General features: G+C 38.6%; 1 protein-coding gene across 3 annotated transcripts in view; it reads left to right on the plus strand.

The window, feature by feature from the left end:
* SLC4A4 (solute carrier family 4 member 4) overlaps window positions 1–19,167 on the plus strand; it is a 440,882-nt gene that overhangs the window by 246,354 nt on the left and 175,361 nt on the right. For all 3 annotated transcript variants that reach the window (XM_036335845.1, XM_036335853.1, XM_036335842.1), the window contains 2 exons: window positions 4,647–4,807; window positions 14,540–14,719. In XM_036335845.1, coding sequence (XP_036191738.1) covers window positions 4,647–4,807; window positions 14,540–14,719 — 341 coding nt within the window. The remainder of the gene's footprint in view (window positions 1–4,646; window positions 4,808–14,539; window positions 14,720–19,167) is intronic.

The following is a 19,167-nucleotide window of genomic DNA, read 5'->3' on the forward strand; positions in this document are numbered from 1 at the left end:
TACTAGGCAGAAGAAAAAGTGAGAAACACATTGCAGATACATGATTATTCATAGCTACTATGAAGGGTAGATGGTGGCTTTCAGTACATTTAACAGGAAGAACATCTATTTTTTACCATTGTAATTACATGGTACTGAAGCACCTTTACAAATCCATTGGCTGAACTTTGGTACCTTGGCCTTAGTCTTTTCCTTAATGGGTTCTATTTGAGTTGAGTAGTTTGCAGTTTTTTTTTTTTTAATTTGTCCTTGATATGTGAGGAGGATGGACATAGCATGTGTAGTTTCTAGAATGAAACTCCCTGCCAATAATCTGTTTAAATGGTAAACTTAGTTGATGCCTGAAAGCATACGTTCGAAGTACCTTGAACAATCAATTCCTTGAACAATTAGAGCAATACATTTTAAAGGAATTTAATAGTCTTTATTTCAGAGTTTCCCTTATGCTGTTAGCTGTGCTAGGATATGACATTATCACAACATTCAATATTTACTGAACTCAAAATGAAATAGATGCTAAACTGAACTATGAGATAATACATATCCCCTGAGAATGTGGATTCTAAGGAGCTGGCTAGTTTGAGACTGCATTTCATTCCTCTACTAGAGGCCCGGTGCACGAAATTCGTGCACTATAGGGGCAGGGTCCCTCAGGCTGGCCTGTGCCCTCTTGCAATCCAGAACCCCTCAGGGGATGTCCAACTGCCGGTTTAGGCCTGATGCCCCCTGCGCTCACCAGCCGTGAGGATGGCTCCTGGATTAGCGGCACTCCCACAGGGAGCACACTGACCACCAGGGGACTGCTCCTGCATTGAGCATCTGCCCCCTGGTGGTCAGTGCATGTCATAGCAACTGGTTGTTCCACAATTCGGTCTATTTGCATATTAGGGTTTTATTATATAGAATTGTTATATCTTGACTTAAAGACCTGGTGTCCTCTAGGAAGGTGAGTAATGCTATTCCATAAATCCAAGCTAATTAAGATTTATGATTTTTAAATATACTTTAAAAACTTGTTCAAAGTCATATTGAAGTCCAGTGTGGTTGCCTATAATATACACTATGGAGAGGAATGAAATAAAAGATCAAACACAGAAGAATGCAGAGGTTTTACTCCTTTAAAATTTTTTTTTTTTTTTTTTTTTTTTTGCTTTGTCATAACAGAATCCACGATAATCGTCAAAATGTATTGTTCATTGACTAAGTCAGTATGTAGTCCCTTAATTATCTCTCACATTCTCCATGGCTGGGAAGGCTCCCAATATGGATCTTTCTTTGCCTCACAGCCTTTAAAATGAACATTGTCATCCTGCACTCCTGTGCGTTGTCAGCAGCATGCTGCTGGACCCTTCACCCCAGACAGCAAAAGGGCTCAGATGCAAGCATACCTGGGCCCAAGTCCCCACTGGACTGCGATTCCAAGCTGTGCTATCTTGGAGACCTTGTGTAACCATTGTATGCCGGGGTCCAACCCCAGCAGGTCCAGGGGTCCCCAAAGGTGTAGACGGAGTCGGCGAAGAAGGAATGACACGGAGACAGCGTTCAGTTGATCAGCAGCCTAGCCAGGATCTCTAGCCAGGATCTCCAGCCAAGTTCTGGTCTGGACCTCCAGAGAGGTTCTGCTCTGGATCTCCAGCCAGGTTCTGTGTCCATGTTCTCTTGCTAGGTTCTCCAGGTTCTCCAGCCAGGTTCTGTAGCCATGTTCCCTCACTAGGTTCTCCAGCCAGGTTCTGTCCAGGTTCTCCAGCCAGGTTCAGTCACCAAGTTCTAGTCAGGTTCTCTTGCCAATTTCTGTAGTCAGGTTCAGTCCAGGATCTTTTGCCATGTTCTCTCAAGCGAAGTTCTTCTGTCTCTAGAGAACGTTCTTTGTAGGTTCTGTGCCTAGGTTCTGTCTCTCTTGGTTCTGTCTTCTAAGTTCTGTCTTCTAAGTTCTGTGTTCTAAGTTCTGTGTCAAAAATTTTTAAAATTTAACTTATACTGTTTAAATAGTTGAGGATGATAGTAAAATAGAGCCATTGTCACATGCTGTATCTAAGTGAGGCTTAGTTTTCTCTCAAGAAATGGTTTTGGCAATATAAATTTATGGCAGATGGTAAAGAGGGAGACTCGTTTAGTAAAGATTAGCCGGAATTGAAGGCTGTATAAAACACTTCCCTTCACTGAGTTTCTAGCTGACTCATGTCATTCATCTTGGGGTTAAATTCTATGGCCAAAGATTCTATTCCTCAACTAATAATACTTTTAGGAATAAAAATAAGGAGTCACTACAGTCTTTAAAGATGACATAATTTTATGTAACCCTGTCTTGGTTTCATATACTATATAATCTTCTAACCTCTACAGTCTTATCTTGAGTAATAACTTATAACATCAAATGTAAATGTGACTCACATAGTAGTTGCCAACAAACATGGTTAGAGATTCTGTCAGCAAGCATGAAAAGATAATACACCTAAAGTTAACCAATGTTATATGCTCCATAAAATGATTACTTTCAAAATAACCCCAATTACCTTTTATTGTTTTGGCAAATTATATGAGTATGATGTAAAATTGTCATTATTCTCTTCTATTTCTGTGGTTCTAATACCAGCCAAAGTGAAGAACTAAATTACACACACACAGACACACACAAGAATATTAAGGGTCTTTGTTTCTTTCTTGGGATGTTTTGCAATTACTTTGTAGAGATAAACAAGGTCCAGTTTTGAAGGTTTAAAACTTTGGTGGTGCTGTTGGTTTTTTAACTTGCGAGGAAAGCCTGTAAAAAGTCTCCACTGCCTACATATTTTGGGATACAGGAGAAAGGAGGAGGGTCTTAGAATTAAGGGTGAGGTTAGGAATAAGGTTGCCATTGACAAGTGGAAGTTTATTGGGTGGGAGAGGCTTACTGAGAGGGGTAATGGAGGGAGACTTTTCAAATATGGCTAAAATACTTCTGAATCACATGAGTGTTACGCTTGCTTAAAATTCTAAATTTTCTATGACACTGTGGCTGATCTCTTGATCTCTTTTCCCTCCTGGTTCTGCTAATGTGTTTTTTCCTTCCTCTGGGGGTGGTGAGCGGTCTATAAATAATATCTTATGTAGAGCTTCCTCTGATCTCTGCCCTTTGTTCTCATGTTTAGTGAGCTAGGTGAGCGTTTAGCTTTTCTAGGTAAACATTTTTCAATCATTAAACCTTTGGGTGAAGAATGTAGAAAAACAATTTTTTATACCCCTCTGTTGATCTTCTTCAATATCTTTTAGAAGGTTGAAGTGAGAGAAAAAAAAGCATTTTTCTTTGGATCTTGCTGAATAGCAAAATGATAATGCTTTCCCTTTTTATTTAATGTGTATTTTTAACCAGTGTATGAAGAGTCTATATGTGTAATATGTGGGACATAAAAACTGTCAAGTGTGTTTTGCTTTCATTTCCATTAAGCTTTTTAAATATATATTACTAATCTATCAAAATGTCTAGGAGTCTCAGAAAGAAGAAGCTCTGAAAGAGGGTTGTTTGTTCCATTGCTAAGGTTAATAGACCTGTTATAAGAAGAAGATGTGTTGTTCGTTGAGCTTGTGTATCTTTAAACACATGTGAAGCCAGATTTTAAGGAGGAAAGAGAGATCAGCTGAGAAATATATATTAAAGTAAGACATAGCAACACATGCTCACCCTCTTTAGGCATTAAAGGGGAATTTTATATTCATGTGACCACTTTACACCATGTTTTTCAAATATTTAAGATAAATATTGGTTTATAACTGATATTTCGCCTTCTATAAATTTGCCTTGTGAATTCACAACAGAATTCACATAGCGGTGCCTATTTTTACCCATAGTAGGCTCTACCTACATGGATAAATCTGTAATGCATATTTTTCTACCTTATTTTAAAAAATTTAGTTAAATCATTCTTAAGGATTTTGTGGTTACTGATAGACAGATATAAAACCTTTGGTTCTGCCCTAACTCGTTTGGCTCAGTGGACACAGCATCAGCCTGCGGACTGAAAGGTCCCAGGTTCTATTCCAGTCAAGGGCATGTACCTTGGTTGCGGACACATCCCCAGTAGGAGGTGAGCAGGAGGCAGCTGATCGATGTTTCTCTCTCATCAATGTTTCTAGCTCTCTATCCCTCTCCCTTCCTCTCTGTAAAAAATCAATAAAATATATTAAAACACACACACACACAGACACACACACACACACACACACACTTTTGGTTCCTTTGGGTTTGTTTTCTTTCTCTCTAACATTAGCGAAAGGTGCAGACTCTATTTGGTGTATTTTTTTTTTAAAATTCATCTTTATTATTGAAAGTATTACAGATGTCCTCTTTGTTTTTCCCCCCATTGACTCCCTGTACCCCGCACCTGCCCCTCCCAGGCCTTCAACACACTATTGTCTATGTCAATGGGTTATGCATATAAGTTCCCTGGTTAACTCCCCGCCCGCCCCCCCCCCTCCCCCCGCAAAAAACACACACACAACAAAACAAAACCAAAACCAAAACTAATTAATGATATAATCAGGTTTTAAGACTCCAGGAAAGGAGACATTTTGGTAGTGCTGATGGGGGTGGAAACAGAGGGGTTGATGTTGCCATTTCCAAGGTAAGTTAGAACACTTTTAATTACTGTTCATGATTCTCATGTTCCTAGGTGGATTAAATTTGAAGAAAAAGTGGAAGAGGGTGGGGAGAGATGGAGCAAGCCCCACGTGGCCACATTATCCCTTCACAGCTTATTTGAGCTGAGGACGTGTATAGAGAAAGGATCCATCATGCTTGACAGGGAGGCTTCTTCTCTCCCACAGTTGGTGGGTAAGTATGTTGCTTTAAGTTCCTATCGTTTTTTTTCATTGTTTCCTACCTATTCATGAGTTTCCATCAATGCCGATGACTTCTAGTGTAAGCAGAGTTGAATATTCTAGAGCATTTATTCTCTCTCTTTTTATGTTATAAAACGAATAAGGTTTTTTGCAGAAAATTTGGAAAATACAGGCATATATTGAGAAGAAAATTTAAAAAGTCATTCATTGCACCTAACGTTTTGGTGTATTTTCATCCAGTTTTGTTTCTCAATCTTCTCTCTTATGCTTTTTATTTTTTAATATTACTTTATAAAAATTAATATTGTGATTATACTGTATGTATATGGATATGCATTTATTTCTAGGATTAATATTTTGAATGGAGTCCCCACCCAGTTTTTGGTTATATTGGACTGGATGTCTGGATACTAGATTTCTAGAACTCTGACCTTAGACATTGAACTGCTCTGGGCCTCAGTTTTGTTGTCTGTACAATAGGGTTTAAGTCCTCTGTAGGAAGGAAAACAGCCTAGTTCCTGGGTTGGGGATGATTTCGTAGATGGAAGTCAAAGTTCTTTAGCTGTAGGTAGAGAAAAGTTGTGTGGACAAGAAGCCAGCAGAACCCTATGGGTTAGTGACTGAGTCAGATCAGGTTAGTTCTGAGTGTCATTTGTACAACCACCCGCAAGTCGGTAAACCTAATGGTTCAGGGCAGCTTGGGCATTTTTTGCAATTAGAGTTGTGTAGTGAATGTTAACTGATCATGTAGAACACCTTGGGCACACATCACTACATTCCAGACAGTAGTAATTGTTTTTATTTTCTAGCAGAACCAGACGTATGGCCTAAGCGGCCTTAATTAAATTACCCTTCAGATCTGGGTGTACTGAATAGTAGCATAGATGTGTTGCTCATTGAGCAGACCTTCAAAAACAGGTGCAGGGGCTCTGCCTGTTATTCCTGGGAAAATTCCATAACCAGATGACCATTGGACCTGTTTGGATACTACGCTTTCCCAAGGGGTCTTCGGGATGCCTACTTTGGGATTATGGGGAAAAGGATGTGGATCGTGGCTCTACAGAAAGGGACTAGTGTAAAATTCCTGTGTAATTTCAGATTGCTGCAAAATTTCTTTGATTATCTTTAGACAAAAGGCTTGCCTATGACATCTGTGTCTTTATAGACACTGGGGAGGTTATAGCACTTATACTGGAAGAAAAGATTTGTTGTCAGATGAGGCATCTATCTAGCTGATGTATATGTATCCCATTCTTCTTCAGAGAGCTTGTTAGATTTGCAAAGAAACCCCATACTTTTCATGCATCTGACATATTGAAGGTGCATGAGAAAGGAGAAAGACCAATGTGAAGATGCTGGGTGCACAGAATTAATGAGTTCATGCATTTATTCAGCAATGATGTATAAGCTTCTGCAATGTGCCAGACACTGTTCCAGGCCCAGGAATTAGGTTTGCAAATCTACCACTTTGTAAACGGGATAAGTTACAAATCCATGTCTATATAGGTAGTTAGAAGATAATGTAGGAAATACAGCTCTGTGTAGAATTTTTCGTATTTGACAAAGCAGATGAGGCTGAAATGGACATTTGATATATGAGGGGAGAAATCTTGGATTATTTTACCAAGGGAAAGTAGGGCCCCTCTACAAAGACAGAAGCACATGGAAAGGATGGTTTTCTAGGCAATTGTTCCACTGGCTTTTTTTAAAAAGTAAATTGAAATGTTACTTTCATGTTGTTTGGGTTTATTAAAAAAAAAAAAGATTTTTATCATTGAAACTTTTGTGGCTTTCAAATTCCATAGCTGAATGATGGTTACTTTAGCCAAGTGATTCTTTGAGGTAGATAAATGTAAGGATTCTTCCTTCTTCTTCTGCATCTTGGCAACAAGAATGTAAAATCAGAAACATTAGGATTCTAAATTGAATAAAGGCATTCACATTGTATGTTCTTTACTTTTATAATGAGGGATACGTCAGCTTTTCTTATAAAGCATCTTATGAATAAATTAGGATAGAACAATAAGTGATCTCAGTGATACAAATACAACTCATGCTTCAGTAGAAACAGAAACATGGAGAACAAAAACGTGTCTCCTAACAGAATGATTTGCATATTGACGATTTAAGGTCTTATAATTGCATAAGCACCTTACAGAGCTGAAAGCATCCTAAGTTTCAGGCTGCCAGAATTGGTTCAAGTATCCTTCCTTAATGGCCTACTGGCACTACAATGCACTCTTAAACATACATGTGTATCACTTTTCACCCACTGACTTTTTCTCATTTAGTAAAGTCTGCATGAGAGAGTATCTAAAAAAGTGTTATGGTTAGCAAAAATCAATCCAATTTTTGAGTGAGAACTGCAATCTCTGTATTCTTAGACTTTAAGAACTAACTCACCTGGAGCAAAAATGTCTGGAGTCAGACAAGTTGCAAAAATACATCAGAAATGCATACATGCAGGGCAAAATGGACTTTAGTAGATTGTGTCCTGGCAATGCATAGGCAGTCTAAGGGGAGAAGATGTGTGTGGTTTAAAGGTCACCAGAAAGGTTCCTGTATTCAAAAGAAAAAGCCTCACCATAGGCTTTTGTCACTGCCTAAAAGGTCATCGTTTGGAGATTTATTTCACCGAGCCCAGAGAGTCCTATATTAAAATCTACTGCTGTCTGACAAAGGTCCTATATTAATTCCATGAGACCTAGAGTGGTGTTGTAGAAAGGATGGTGAGTTTACACTTGAAGAGGGTTTATAATGAGAGTCTGTGTCTACTAGCCGGATGACCGTGGGATGGACAGAGCAAGTTACTTACCTCCTTAGTGGTCTCAGTTTCCTCCTCTGTAAAAGGAGGATGAAGGTGGACTTCTCAGGGTTTTTGTGAGCAGCAAATGAGGGTATCAGGTGTGATTATTATGTTCTTGCGTAACTGTGTCAGCATACATGAGTTTATCCAAATCTTTCTCCCTGTCACCCAGCAGGGGGCTGAGTGTAGACTGAGTCAGGTAGATGTTCAGGGACTTCATGAGCAGGAGGGAAGATTCTGAAAGGTGTCGTGGATGGACCTGGAAATAATTAAGAGCTTCTGTGCTGTGCCTAGATGTGGTCAACAAAGGTGATGAAAGTTAAAGTGGAATTACATACTTGGACTTTCTGTAAGACTGTCTTTGGATATTCATCACCAGAAAGGGTTATCTGTTCTCCGCAACTAACCGACATTTTAGTTGAAGTAGAGCACAATCTCCCACATTATACTGGAGCCTTGTTAGCCAGTGACCAGAGAGGTTCTGGTATTTACTACATTTAAGGAAGGTTCTCCAAGCATTCTGTGTTCTCACTTTAATTTTCCATTACCTTTTGTTACCAGCTGTGAACTTTTTCTCTAACCTCCATGCATTTATTTTAAAAATGGTCATTAAATTTTAAAATTAGACACTACTAGGTCACCTTGTACGATCATCAGTTGGTAATAGGTTTGCTCTGCAGTCCCTGGGGCGAGCAGACAGAGAGGGCAGGGGTGCATTCTGGAGCTGAAAATACAGAGAAACAAGACAGAGGCAAATAAAGAGGCAAAAACAAAACAAAACAACAACAACAAAAAAAACAATTCACAAGCAAAAGAAAGAAAAGAAAGGACCAGATTTGCAGGAGTGCAAGGAAAAGAACATATTTGAGAGAGTGTAACTGACTGAAAAGAAATACTTAAACATCTTCTGAAACAATCTAAACCTTGCAGAAAGTTAAAGAATATGAAGGGGGGAAAACCCTTATTTAATTTTATTTCATATATTTCTTTAGTTCTCACCCAAGGATATGTTTATTGATGAGAGAGAGAGAGAGAGAGGGAGAGGAGAGGAGAGGAGGGGAGGGGAGGGGAGGGGAGGGGGGGGGGGGGGAGGGAGGGGAGGGGAGGGGAGGGGAGGAGAGGAGAGGAGAGGAGAGGAGAGAGGAGAGAGAGAAGAGAGAGAAGAGAGAGAAATATGGATCAGTTGCCTCCTGTGTGCATCCTGACTGAGAATTGGACCTGCAACCTTTGGTGCATGGGATGATGCTCCAACCAACTGAGCCACCCAGCCAAGGCCCTGATTTTATTTTAAATGACAGAAGATAGAATGGTAACTTGAAGAGTTATTGTTATTATTTGGTTATCAAAAAGTTATTCTCTTTTTAGCAGAGGGTGGAGTTGTTTTGTCCTGAATTGAGTTGAGAATTATATGCAGCTAAGTCTTAATTAAGATACATCTCCCCTCCACCCCATTTATCTCAACAAGTGAGAAGAAAAAGTAATAATAACAAGTGTGATTATATCAAGAAACAATAGCAAGATTTTTATCCTTTTTTGCAATCCACCTGCTACTCCTTCTTAGTGGCATCTGATGCTTCGAGTTTGCAGGCATGAAGAAATCTGGTCATGAGCAGAGGGAAACCGTTTAAGCAGTTGTTCCTTGTCACATGTGCATAAAAAGAAATTCAGCCCAATTCTGATTCTCCTCAGAGCCTCTTCTTTGTTTTTTTTTTTTTTTTTTTTTGGCAGAATCCCTTCTTTTTTTTTTAATATATTGATTTTTTTTTTTTTACAGAGAGGAAGGGAGAGGGATAGAGAGTTAGAAACATTGATGAGAGAGAAACATCGATCAGCTTCCTCCTGCACACTCCCTACTGGGGATGTGCCCGCAGCCAAGGTACATGCCCTTGACCAGACTCAAACCTGGGACCCTTGAGTCCGCAGGCTGATGCTCTATTCACTGAGCCAAACCGGTTAGGGCCAGAATCCCTTCTTAAAGCTAGTAGAAAATTTTGTCTTTAAAGTATTTATAGGATAAACATTGATTATTTTTTTAAAATATATTTTATGGATTTTTTACAGAGAGAAAGGGAGAAGGATAGAGAGTTAGAAACATCGATGAGAGAGAAACATTGATCAGCTGCCTCCTGCACACCTCCTACTGGGGATGTGCCCACAACCAAGGTACATGCCCTTGACCGGAATCAAACCTGGGACCTTTCAGTCCACAGGCTGACGCTCTAGCCACTGAGCCAAACCAGTTAGGACAGATTATTTTAGTAGCTTTATTATTACTATCATCATAATTCTACATTTAAAGTGTCATTCACATATGAAGCAAGTACATTGGTATTTTCCTCCCCTCCTAAGTTAAAAAAAACTATGTCATTTCAGTTATTTTATTATGATGGGACATGGATTAGGAAAATGTAGCTCTATTTTAGGAGTTCTCATTTTATATTTAAAGGCGTTCCTGAGCTATGGCTGTGGGCAGATGTGTTAGTCGTTTTTTTTCTTTTACATCTTTTATATTTTCAGAATAGTAATATATTTATGTTTTATCACAAATCTATGTTCATTTTTAAATAATCCAGAAAAATATAACACAAAAATCAAAATACCACAAATCTGATCCTGCAGAGCTGTCCTCCTGCATTTTTTCTGTACGTTTCCAGATAAGAAATTTATTTTACAAAACAGGATCATACTATTACACTATAATCTGCCTTTTTCTAAACTCAAAAACCTAATACAGATTTTCTTTCCATCTCATTAAATAGAAATATAAACATCATTTTAATAGCTGCAAAATACTTAAAAATCTATTATTGGGCATTGAAGTGCCTTTAAGATTTTACTGTAAAGAAAAGAAGTGACGCAGCTGGTATGGCTCAGTGGTTGAGGGTTGACCTATGATCCAGGAAGTCACAGTTTGATTCCCGGTCAGGGCACACATCTGGCTTGTGGGCTTGATCCCCAGTGTGGCAGCCAATTAATGATTCTCTCCATCATTGATGTTCCTATCTCTCTCTCCCTCTCTTTCCTCTCTGAAATCAATAAAAAGATATAAAAAAGAAATAAATAAAGGTCACTCAGGACTGGGTGCACAGACCTCAGCTTTAAAAAAAAAAAAAAGAAGTGAACATTTTTGTCCTCTTGTGAAATTGTTTCTTTAATATAGATTTCCAATGGTGACATATTCAAAGGGCTTGAACATTTTATTATTATTTATTTATTTTTATTTTTTATATTTTATTGATTTTTTTACAGAGAGGAAGGGAGAGGGATAGAGAGTTACAAACATCGATGAGAGAGAAACATCTATCAGCTTCCTCCTGCACACCTCCTACTGGGGATGTGCCCACAACCAAGGTACATGCCCTTGACCGGAATCGAACCTGGGACCCTTCAGTCCACAGGCCGATGCTCTATCCACTGAGCAAAACCAGCCAGGGTGGGCTTGAACATTTTAAAGGGTTTTGTCATGTGGCTGCGGGCGCCTTCAGGACAGGTTGTGCTAGTTACTACACTCATCAACCGCATATGGAATTGCCTGTTGCACACATCCTTCATGTCATCGGGAATTCGCCTTTTACATTTTGCCACGTTAGTAGATTAACAGATACCTTGTAATTGGTTGCATTGTAAAATTTGTTCAAATTGTCTGTTAGTTTTGGAGTTAACTAATGTCTTGGGTGTTTGTATTTCCTTTAAGAATGTCTCCTTTGGCTTTTTTTTTTTTTTCTGTTACATGGCCATCTTTCTGTTGGTTTGTAGAAGCTCTGCATGTATCAATATTCTTTTTGGTCTAGTGCAGTGATGGCGAACCTTTTGAGCTCGGTGTGTCAGCATTTTGAAAAACCCTAACTTAACTCTGGTGCCGTGTCACATATAGAAATTTTTTGATATTTGCAACCATAGTAAAACAAAGACTTATATTTTTGATATTTATTTTATATATTTAAATATACATTTAAAAAAGAAAAATCAACCAAAAAAATGAGTTCGCATGTCACCTCTGACATGCGTGTCATAGGTTCATCATCACTGGTTTAGAGCTTCCTTTTCAAATAAAGAGAAGTATTGTGTGATATGGAAGAAAATCTAAACTCTGAGTCAGAAAAACCTGGTTTTATTTTGGGGTATTTTGCCTGTAATTAGCTATGTCTGTGAACAAGCCTCTCTTGCCCAGTTTCTTCTCATCTGTGGAACAGGAGGTTGAACTGGACTCTCTCTGAGGTTCCTTGCAGCTCTGCTATCATGTAGGGTTGGCACATTCTTTCCCAATTGGTAACGTCTGTGGAGTTTTGACACTGAAGGCTTAATTTCAGTATAGCTATGAGATGTTACTGCCCCCACTTTCCTTGAAAGGTTTTGTAGTTTATGCTCAAAGAGTTCCCTGCATGGTGGGCCATTTTTATGGAAACTTAATGAAAGGCATAAGCCACACAGATGTTTTAACCTGTGCTAACTGGTGATTTCCAGGCATCAGTAACAGAGGGCTGGCTGTGCCGATGTAGGCTTGGTTTGAGATTACAAGGGAGGGCAAGAATAGAGGGAGGCCCTGCCAGGAAGGGTAGATCAGAAACCCTTTAATCCACAACCCTGGCATTAGAATAGGAGTTTGATAACACTTGCAGCAGATATGCTGGGGCTGTTTGTTTATTTTTGTGGTTCCGCTATAAACTGGACTTTCCACATTGAACAAGACTTAAAGGGAAAGTAGAGGAGTTGTGTATAGTAGCACCTAATTACTTTTGCTGTGGAGCAGAGGGTTCATTGCAATTACAGAATCAGTTCTGAGAGTTTGTTGAGCATGGTTTGCATACTTAAAAATGTTCAGCGCTAAAGGCCTTTGTCAAAGCAAAAATTCCGATGGGAGAGACTCTTCCTGCTTTACCCAGGCTCCCTACCAAGTGGTCCAGCGTGATGCGACACTTACGGCATCTGTGTAAGGCACATGATGGAAAATCTGGATTCTGCCTCTGTTTGGCTCCCAAATAGTTGATTGTACCCTGTGTAAATCATTAGTTTCTAGTCCTAGGCTGTGAGGCCAGGTCTGTGAGTGCTTGCTTTGTACAGGTGAGCTGCTGAGAGGTGCGGTCATGCCCCAGCCAACCCCCTTGAATATTCCTAACTTTACAAAAAGTTGGGAACGCTTGGTAGATGCTGTTATCCTAACAGCTCTGGCCAATTTTCTTTCATTCCCCTCCCCCCTTTATTTTATTTATTTTATTTTTTTCCCCATCACCATTTATCACTCCTAATACCCTCTTCCATCTCTTCCCTCACCCCCTGTCAACCACACTTGTCTGTGTCCATGAGTTCTTTCGGTTTTTTTTTTCTTTTTTGCTCAATTCCTCTCTCCCCTCCCCCACACCAGAGCCGTCTGCCTGCTCTCTATCTAGGAGTCTGTCTCTATTTTACTTGTTAGTTCAGTTTGTTCATTAGATTCCACATATGAGTGAAATCATATGGTGCTTGTCTTTCTCTGACTGGCTTAGTTCACTTAGCATAATGTTCTCTGGTTCTATGCATGCTGTCGCAAAGGGTACATTTTTCTTCCCTTTTTGCAGCCGAGTAGTATGGAGCTTTGTTTTCTTCTCCATTTTTGTAAACTGAGAACTTTGCCCAAGGAAAATATTGATATGTGCTAGCTGCACCCATGTACCTGAAAAGGTGGGCATGGGGTGCATTGTTCTGGTTCTCTCAGGGACCAAAACTCTACCATATGCTGAGGGAGCGTCTGCCATTGCATGTCTTGCACAGATTCGGTGATGCTCTGTCCTGAGTCCTACTTTGGACAGAGGAAATGTCGAATTGTGATGTGACATTAGGATGGGGTGCACCAGGGTACATTTGTGCTGACTTGTGAGAAAAAGGATTTCATATTTTTGAAAATTTTAAAATTTTTTATTTTTTTAAGTTACAGTTAATATTCACTGTTATTTTGTATTAGTTTCAGGTATACAGGATAGTGGTTAGACAATCATATTAACCAAGTGTTTCCTCTGATATTTCCAGTACCCATCTGGTATCATACAAAGTTATCACGATATTATTGACTATATTTCCCTTACCCTACTTTACATCCTAGTCACTATATTATTTATGATTAGAGTAAAACTTGTCCGTCAGCAGAGCCACCCATGGAGCAATTTCTATGAAACACAGTCATCTTTTCTAGTGAAAACCATTCTTAAAAAATGAATTAATAAAAAATTTAATTTTTTTGTAGTAAGAATAAGATATTAAAATTTCATAGAAAATTGTAGTCAGGTTATACCTTAAAATGACTAAAGGGTTATATTGGATCTAAACAAGAATAGGCATCCCTTCTTAGATAAGACTAAGGCATAATTTGTAGTTTAATTGTTTTTATTGGATTAATTGGTATTCAGATAACCTGATATGGGGAAAGGCTTTGTTTTCCTTTATTGGGTCCCATTATAAAGAGAGTAGAACATAAGAATTTGAGGAACTCTTTTAAAACATCAGTAATGTCACTACTTTAAATTTTGCATATTCTCTAAGTTTTTTATATCATTTATATTGCTGGCACACTTGCTATGATAGAGTACATGAACTTTTCTAATCTTATCTTTTTTTCTTAATTGAAAAATGTAAATTGCTGATTTATGGTGTTACTCATAGAAGAGTTGATTAATGTGAATTCACTATTAAGTGGGATTAAAAAAATGAACAAGAATTTTTCCTCTCCAAAAATAAAATTAATACTGGAATATTTATAGCTCTTATTATTGCCAATATTCCTGTACCTGTATCTTTACCCTTCTCCTAAGGTGGGAAGTTTGAAATTTGGAAAATAGTGTATTGATATTAAATTTGAGGATGACATCTCTAAAGTTAGGGTGAAAAAAAGGACTTCCTGGTCTTGTGACTGAGTTTTGTTTTTGTTTTGCTTTGTTTCTATATCAGATATGATTGTTGACCATCAGATTGAGACAGGCCTTTTGAAACCCGACCTTAAGGATAAGGTGACCTACACTTTGCTCCGGAAGCATCGGCATCAAACCAAGAAATCCAACCTTCGATCCCTGGCTGACATTGGGAAGACAGTCTCCAGTGCAAGTAGAATGTTTGCCAGCCCTGATAATGGTAATGCAGGGCCGACTGTCTGCTGCTCTCTTTACCAGTCTCACCTTTCCTCCATCGCTTGTCATCTTTTGTTTAAACCCCCTCTCCATATTTCTTCTTTGCTCAAGTTCATATGCCACAGCCATTTCATAATGACACTTTTTATCCAGTTGGGCAGGTTTGCAGTCCTGTTGGAAAGATTTCGGTGGCTGTTGCAGGCTACAAATGCCAAGATGCCTTGCTTGCTGCATATACATCTATTCTGATGGACTGGGATGGTTTGGTAATAATGTTGTGATGAAACACCTGAGATGAATCAGCGAATGTGTAGATTATTGAGGACATCAAGGAGTATGCTTTCGACATGGTAGTTTGTCAGAATTAGGACAGACTCACACATGAATGCTCTGAGATCTCTTATAGTGAAGTATTTGCTTAGAATGTGAGCTGGTATCCAGCCTGTAGATGATCATTCATCAAAATAAGGCTCACTATTATCTTTCTGCTGAAACACACAATCTGTTCTTTTGTTATATGATAATGATAACTAAGGAGAATAATGATTCCAGGTGGGACATTAACCTCATTATATAGCAATATGAAAGACTGTCTTATTCATATTCTGTTGCATTCACCAGAGTTTTCTGTAAGGGGTCTGTCTTCTGTGTCATTTTGTTTGTTTCACATGAATGTCATGATTGGATACAATCTGAGAAGGGAGAAGTTAATTTGTGTGGAGTACTGAAAAATGAAGGCATGGTGGAAAGAGTTGCTGAGCATTGAGCTGGTGGAAGTAGGTTTCTCCCATCCCACCCCCTGTCGTGTTTTAGTATTAAGAGAAATGAGTAGCTAAGGGAGCTTCTAATTCACTGCCCTTAGCTACATTTTCAGAATAATATAAAACATGCTGTCGTGGAAAAGGTGGGCTAAGTGAATTGTATAAACTGAATTCTAACTCAGCCACTCTGTTTCCGGAAATTTTAATATTTCTGATTGAATATTAAAATGAATGGTAGTCTGGAAGAAAGCTTTCCATTAGCAAACTTTTGAACCATTGCATTATTGTAAATATTAAAATGAATGGTAGTCTGGAAGAAAGCTTACTATTAGCTATATTTTTTAACCATTCTAACCTTGTAGTTTCTCATGAGTGTTTAGTTCTTAAACAGACCCAAATAAAAAGTTGTTTTATGAAATGGCTTATTTTGTCAAAAATAAAATCAGTTACAAATAAAATAATTTAAATAAAAATACTGCTTATAAAAAAACATTCACAAAAGAAATAAGATAATCTCGAACATTCCTACTACAATTTGATAGCCCTGCCATTACCTGGAATGTTACTGCTGACTGGAAATGTTTTGGTTTTTGTAGGTTTTTAAAAATTGTGTTTTTGGAGAGAGGCATTTTTAGTGGCTGGAAATGTTATGGGATGAAGAAATTAGTATAACTGATGTCACATATATTTCATTTTAAAAGCACCCCGTGTTTTTAAAATTGTGGCAATTAAAATAAATTCTGTCTTTCATATTTTATTATTCTTTCTCTGGCATAAAATGAAATTCCATGATTTGGAGATTTTTTTGTGTGTCATGAAGTGGGTGGTAGTATAAAGAAGCAAGACTATTGATATACTTGCAAAGAGAAGAGGAAAACGGGTATGACAGAGTGAGGGTGCCTTCTACCAGTGTGGTGTGATCTTCATTTTCATAGATGTGCAGGCAGCGTAGAGTTAGGAACAGATGGGTCTTGGAGGCCAGCATCTTGTGCTTTGGGAGAAAGTCTTTGGATGTGGAGTAACTAATAAGTTGATATCACTCATCACTCAGTCTTTTATCCTATCAGTAGGTCTTTGTACTTCAGAGGAAAGTTGAAATTGCTCTTGTCACTCACCTTTTCTCTGGTGAAGGGCCATATAGCTGGGCAGAAAGCAAATAGGAAGGGCAGGCAGTTCTCCTCCTTTCTGGCTCTCCACTTACCCTAAGCATGGGATTCAAGGAGGGCATTTTATTTATTTATTTATTTTTTATTATTTTATTTTTTTATTTTTTTAATTTTTTTAAAATATATTTTTATTAATTTCAGAGAGGAAGGGAGAGGGACAGAGAGATAGAAACATCAATGATGAGAGAGTATCATTGACTGGCTGCCTCTTGCATGCTCCACACTGGGGATTGAGCCCACAACCTGGGCATGTGCCCTTGATTGGAATCAAACCCAGGACCCCTCAATCCGCAGGCTACGCTCAATCCACTGAGCCAAACCAGCTAGGGCCAGATTCATTACTTTTAATATTGAGCAGGTTTATCTGTCTTTTTTTTTTTTTTTCTTTTATTTTTTTTTTATCCCCCCGCCCTAGACAGTCCCCTAGCCTCCCCTATCCCCCAATGTCTTATGTCCACTGGTTATGCTTATATGCATGCATACAAGTCCTTTAGTTGATCTCTTACCCCCCTACCTCCTGCCCCGCAACCCATCCCGGCCTTCCTGCTGCAGTTTGACAATCTGTTTGAGGCAGCTCTGCCTCTGTATCTATTATTGTTCAAAAGTTTATAATGGTCTCTATTATCCATGAATGAGTGAGATCATGTGGTATTTTTCCTTCATTGACTGGCTTATTTCACTTAGCATAATGCTCTCCAGTTCCATCCATGACGTTGCAAATGGTAAGAGTTCCTTCCTTTTTAGAGCAGCATAGTATTCCATCGTGTAGATGTACCAGAGTTTTCTGATCCAGTCATCTACTGATGGGCACTTAGGCTGTTTCCAGATCTTAGCTATGGTGAATTGTGCTGCTATGAACATAGGGGTGCATATATCCTTTCTGATTGGTGTTTCTGGTTTCTTGGGATATATTCCTAGAAGTGGGATCACAGGGTCAAATGGGAGTTCCATTTTCAGTTTTTTAAGGAAACTCCATACTGTCTTCCATAGTGGCTGCACCAGTCTGCATTCCCACCAGCAGTGCACAAGTGTTCCTTTTTCTCCACATCCTCTCCAGCACTTGTCGTTTGTTGATTTGTTGATGATAGCCAGTCTGACAGGTGTGAGATGGTACCTCATTGTTGTTTTGATTTGCATCTCTCGGATGATTAGTGACTTTGAGCATGTTTTCATATGTCTCTTGGCTTTCTGAATGTCCTCTTTTGAAAGGTGTCTATTTAGGTCCTTTGCCCATTTTTTGATTGGATTGTTTATCTTCCTTTTGTTAAGTTGTATGAGTTCCCTATAAATTTTGGAGATTAGGCCCTTATCAGATATGACATTGGCAAATATGTTTTCCCACACAGTGGGTTTTCTCGTTGTTTTGTTGATGGTTTCTTTTGCTGTGCAGAAGCTTTTTATTTTGATGTAGTCCCATTTGTTCATTTTCTCTTTCGTTTCAAGTGCCCTAGGAGCTGTATCAATGAAGAAATTGCTTCGGCATATGTCTGAGATTTTGTTGCCTTTGGATTCTTCTAGAATTTTTATGGTTTCCTGTCGTACATTTAAGTCCTTTATCCATTTTGAGTTTATTTTTGTGTATGGTGTAAGTTGGTGGTCTAGTTTCATTTTCTTGCATATATCTGTCCAATTTTCCCAGCACCATTTATTGAAGAGACTATCTTGGCTCCATTGTATGTTCTTGCCTCCTTTGTCAAATATTAATTGAGCATATTGGTTCGGGCCGATTTCTGGGCTCTCTATTCTATTCCATTGATCTATATGCCTATTCTTGTGCCAGTACCAGGCAGTTTTGAGAACAGTGGCTTTGTAATACATCTTGATATCTGGTATTGAGATCCCACCTACTTTGGTCTTTTTCAGGATTGCTGCAGCTATTCGGGGTCTTTTTTATTCCAGATGAATTTTTGGAGAGTTCGTTCTATATCTCTGAAGTATGCCGTTGGTATTTTAATGGGAAGTGCGTTGAATTTATAGATTGCTTTGGGTAGTATGGACATTTTAATGATGTTGATTCTACCAATCCATGAACACGGTATGTTCTTCCATCTGTTTATGTCTTCCTCTATATCTTTTTTCAACGTCCTGTAGTTTTCTGAGTAGAGGTCTTTTACCTCTTTAGTTAAGTTTATTCCTAGGTAGCTTAATTTTTTTGGTGCGATGGTAAACGGGATTGTTTTTATAATCTCTCTTTCTGAAAGTTCACTATTGGTGTATAGAAATGCCTCGGATTTCTTGGGGTTAATTTTGTATCCTGCTACATTGCCAAATTCATGTATTAAGTCCAGTAGCTTTTGGATGGAGTCTCTAGGGTTTTCTATGTATAATATCATGTCGTCTGCAAATAAGGACAGTTTTACTTCCTCTTTTCCAATTTGGATGCCTTTTATTTCTTCTTCTTGCCGAATTGCAATGGCTAACACTTCCAGTACTACGTTGAACAGGAGTGGTGAGAGGGGGCATCCCTGTCTTGTTCCTGTTCTTAGGGGAAATGGTGTTAGTTTTTGTCCATTGAGTATGATGTT

The sequence above is a fragment of the Myotis myotis genome, unplaced genomic scaffold, assembly GCF_014108235.1.
Source record: "Myotis myotis isolate mMyoMyo1 unplaced genomic scaffold, mMyoMyo1.p scaffold_m19_p_1, whole genome shotgun sequence".
NCBI classification, from domain to species: Eukaryota; Metazoa; Chordata; class Mammalia; order Chiroptera; family Vespertilionidae; genus Myotis; species Myotis myotis.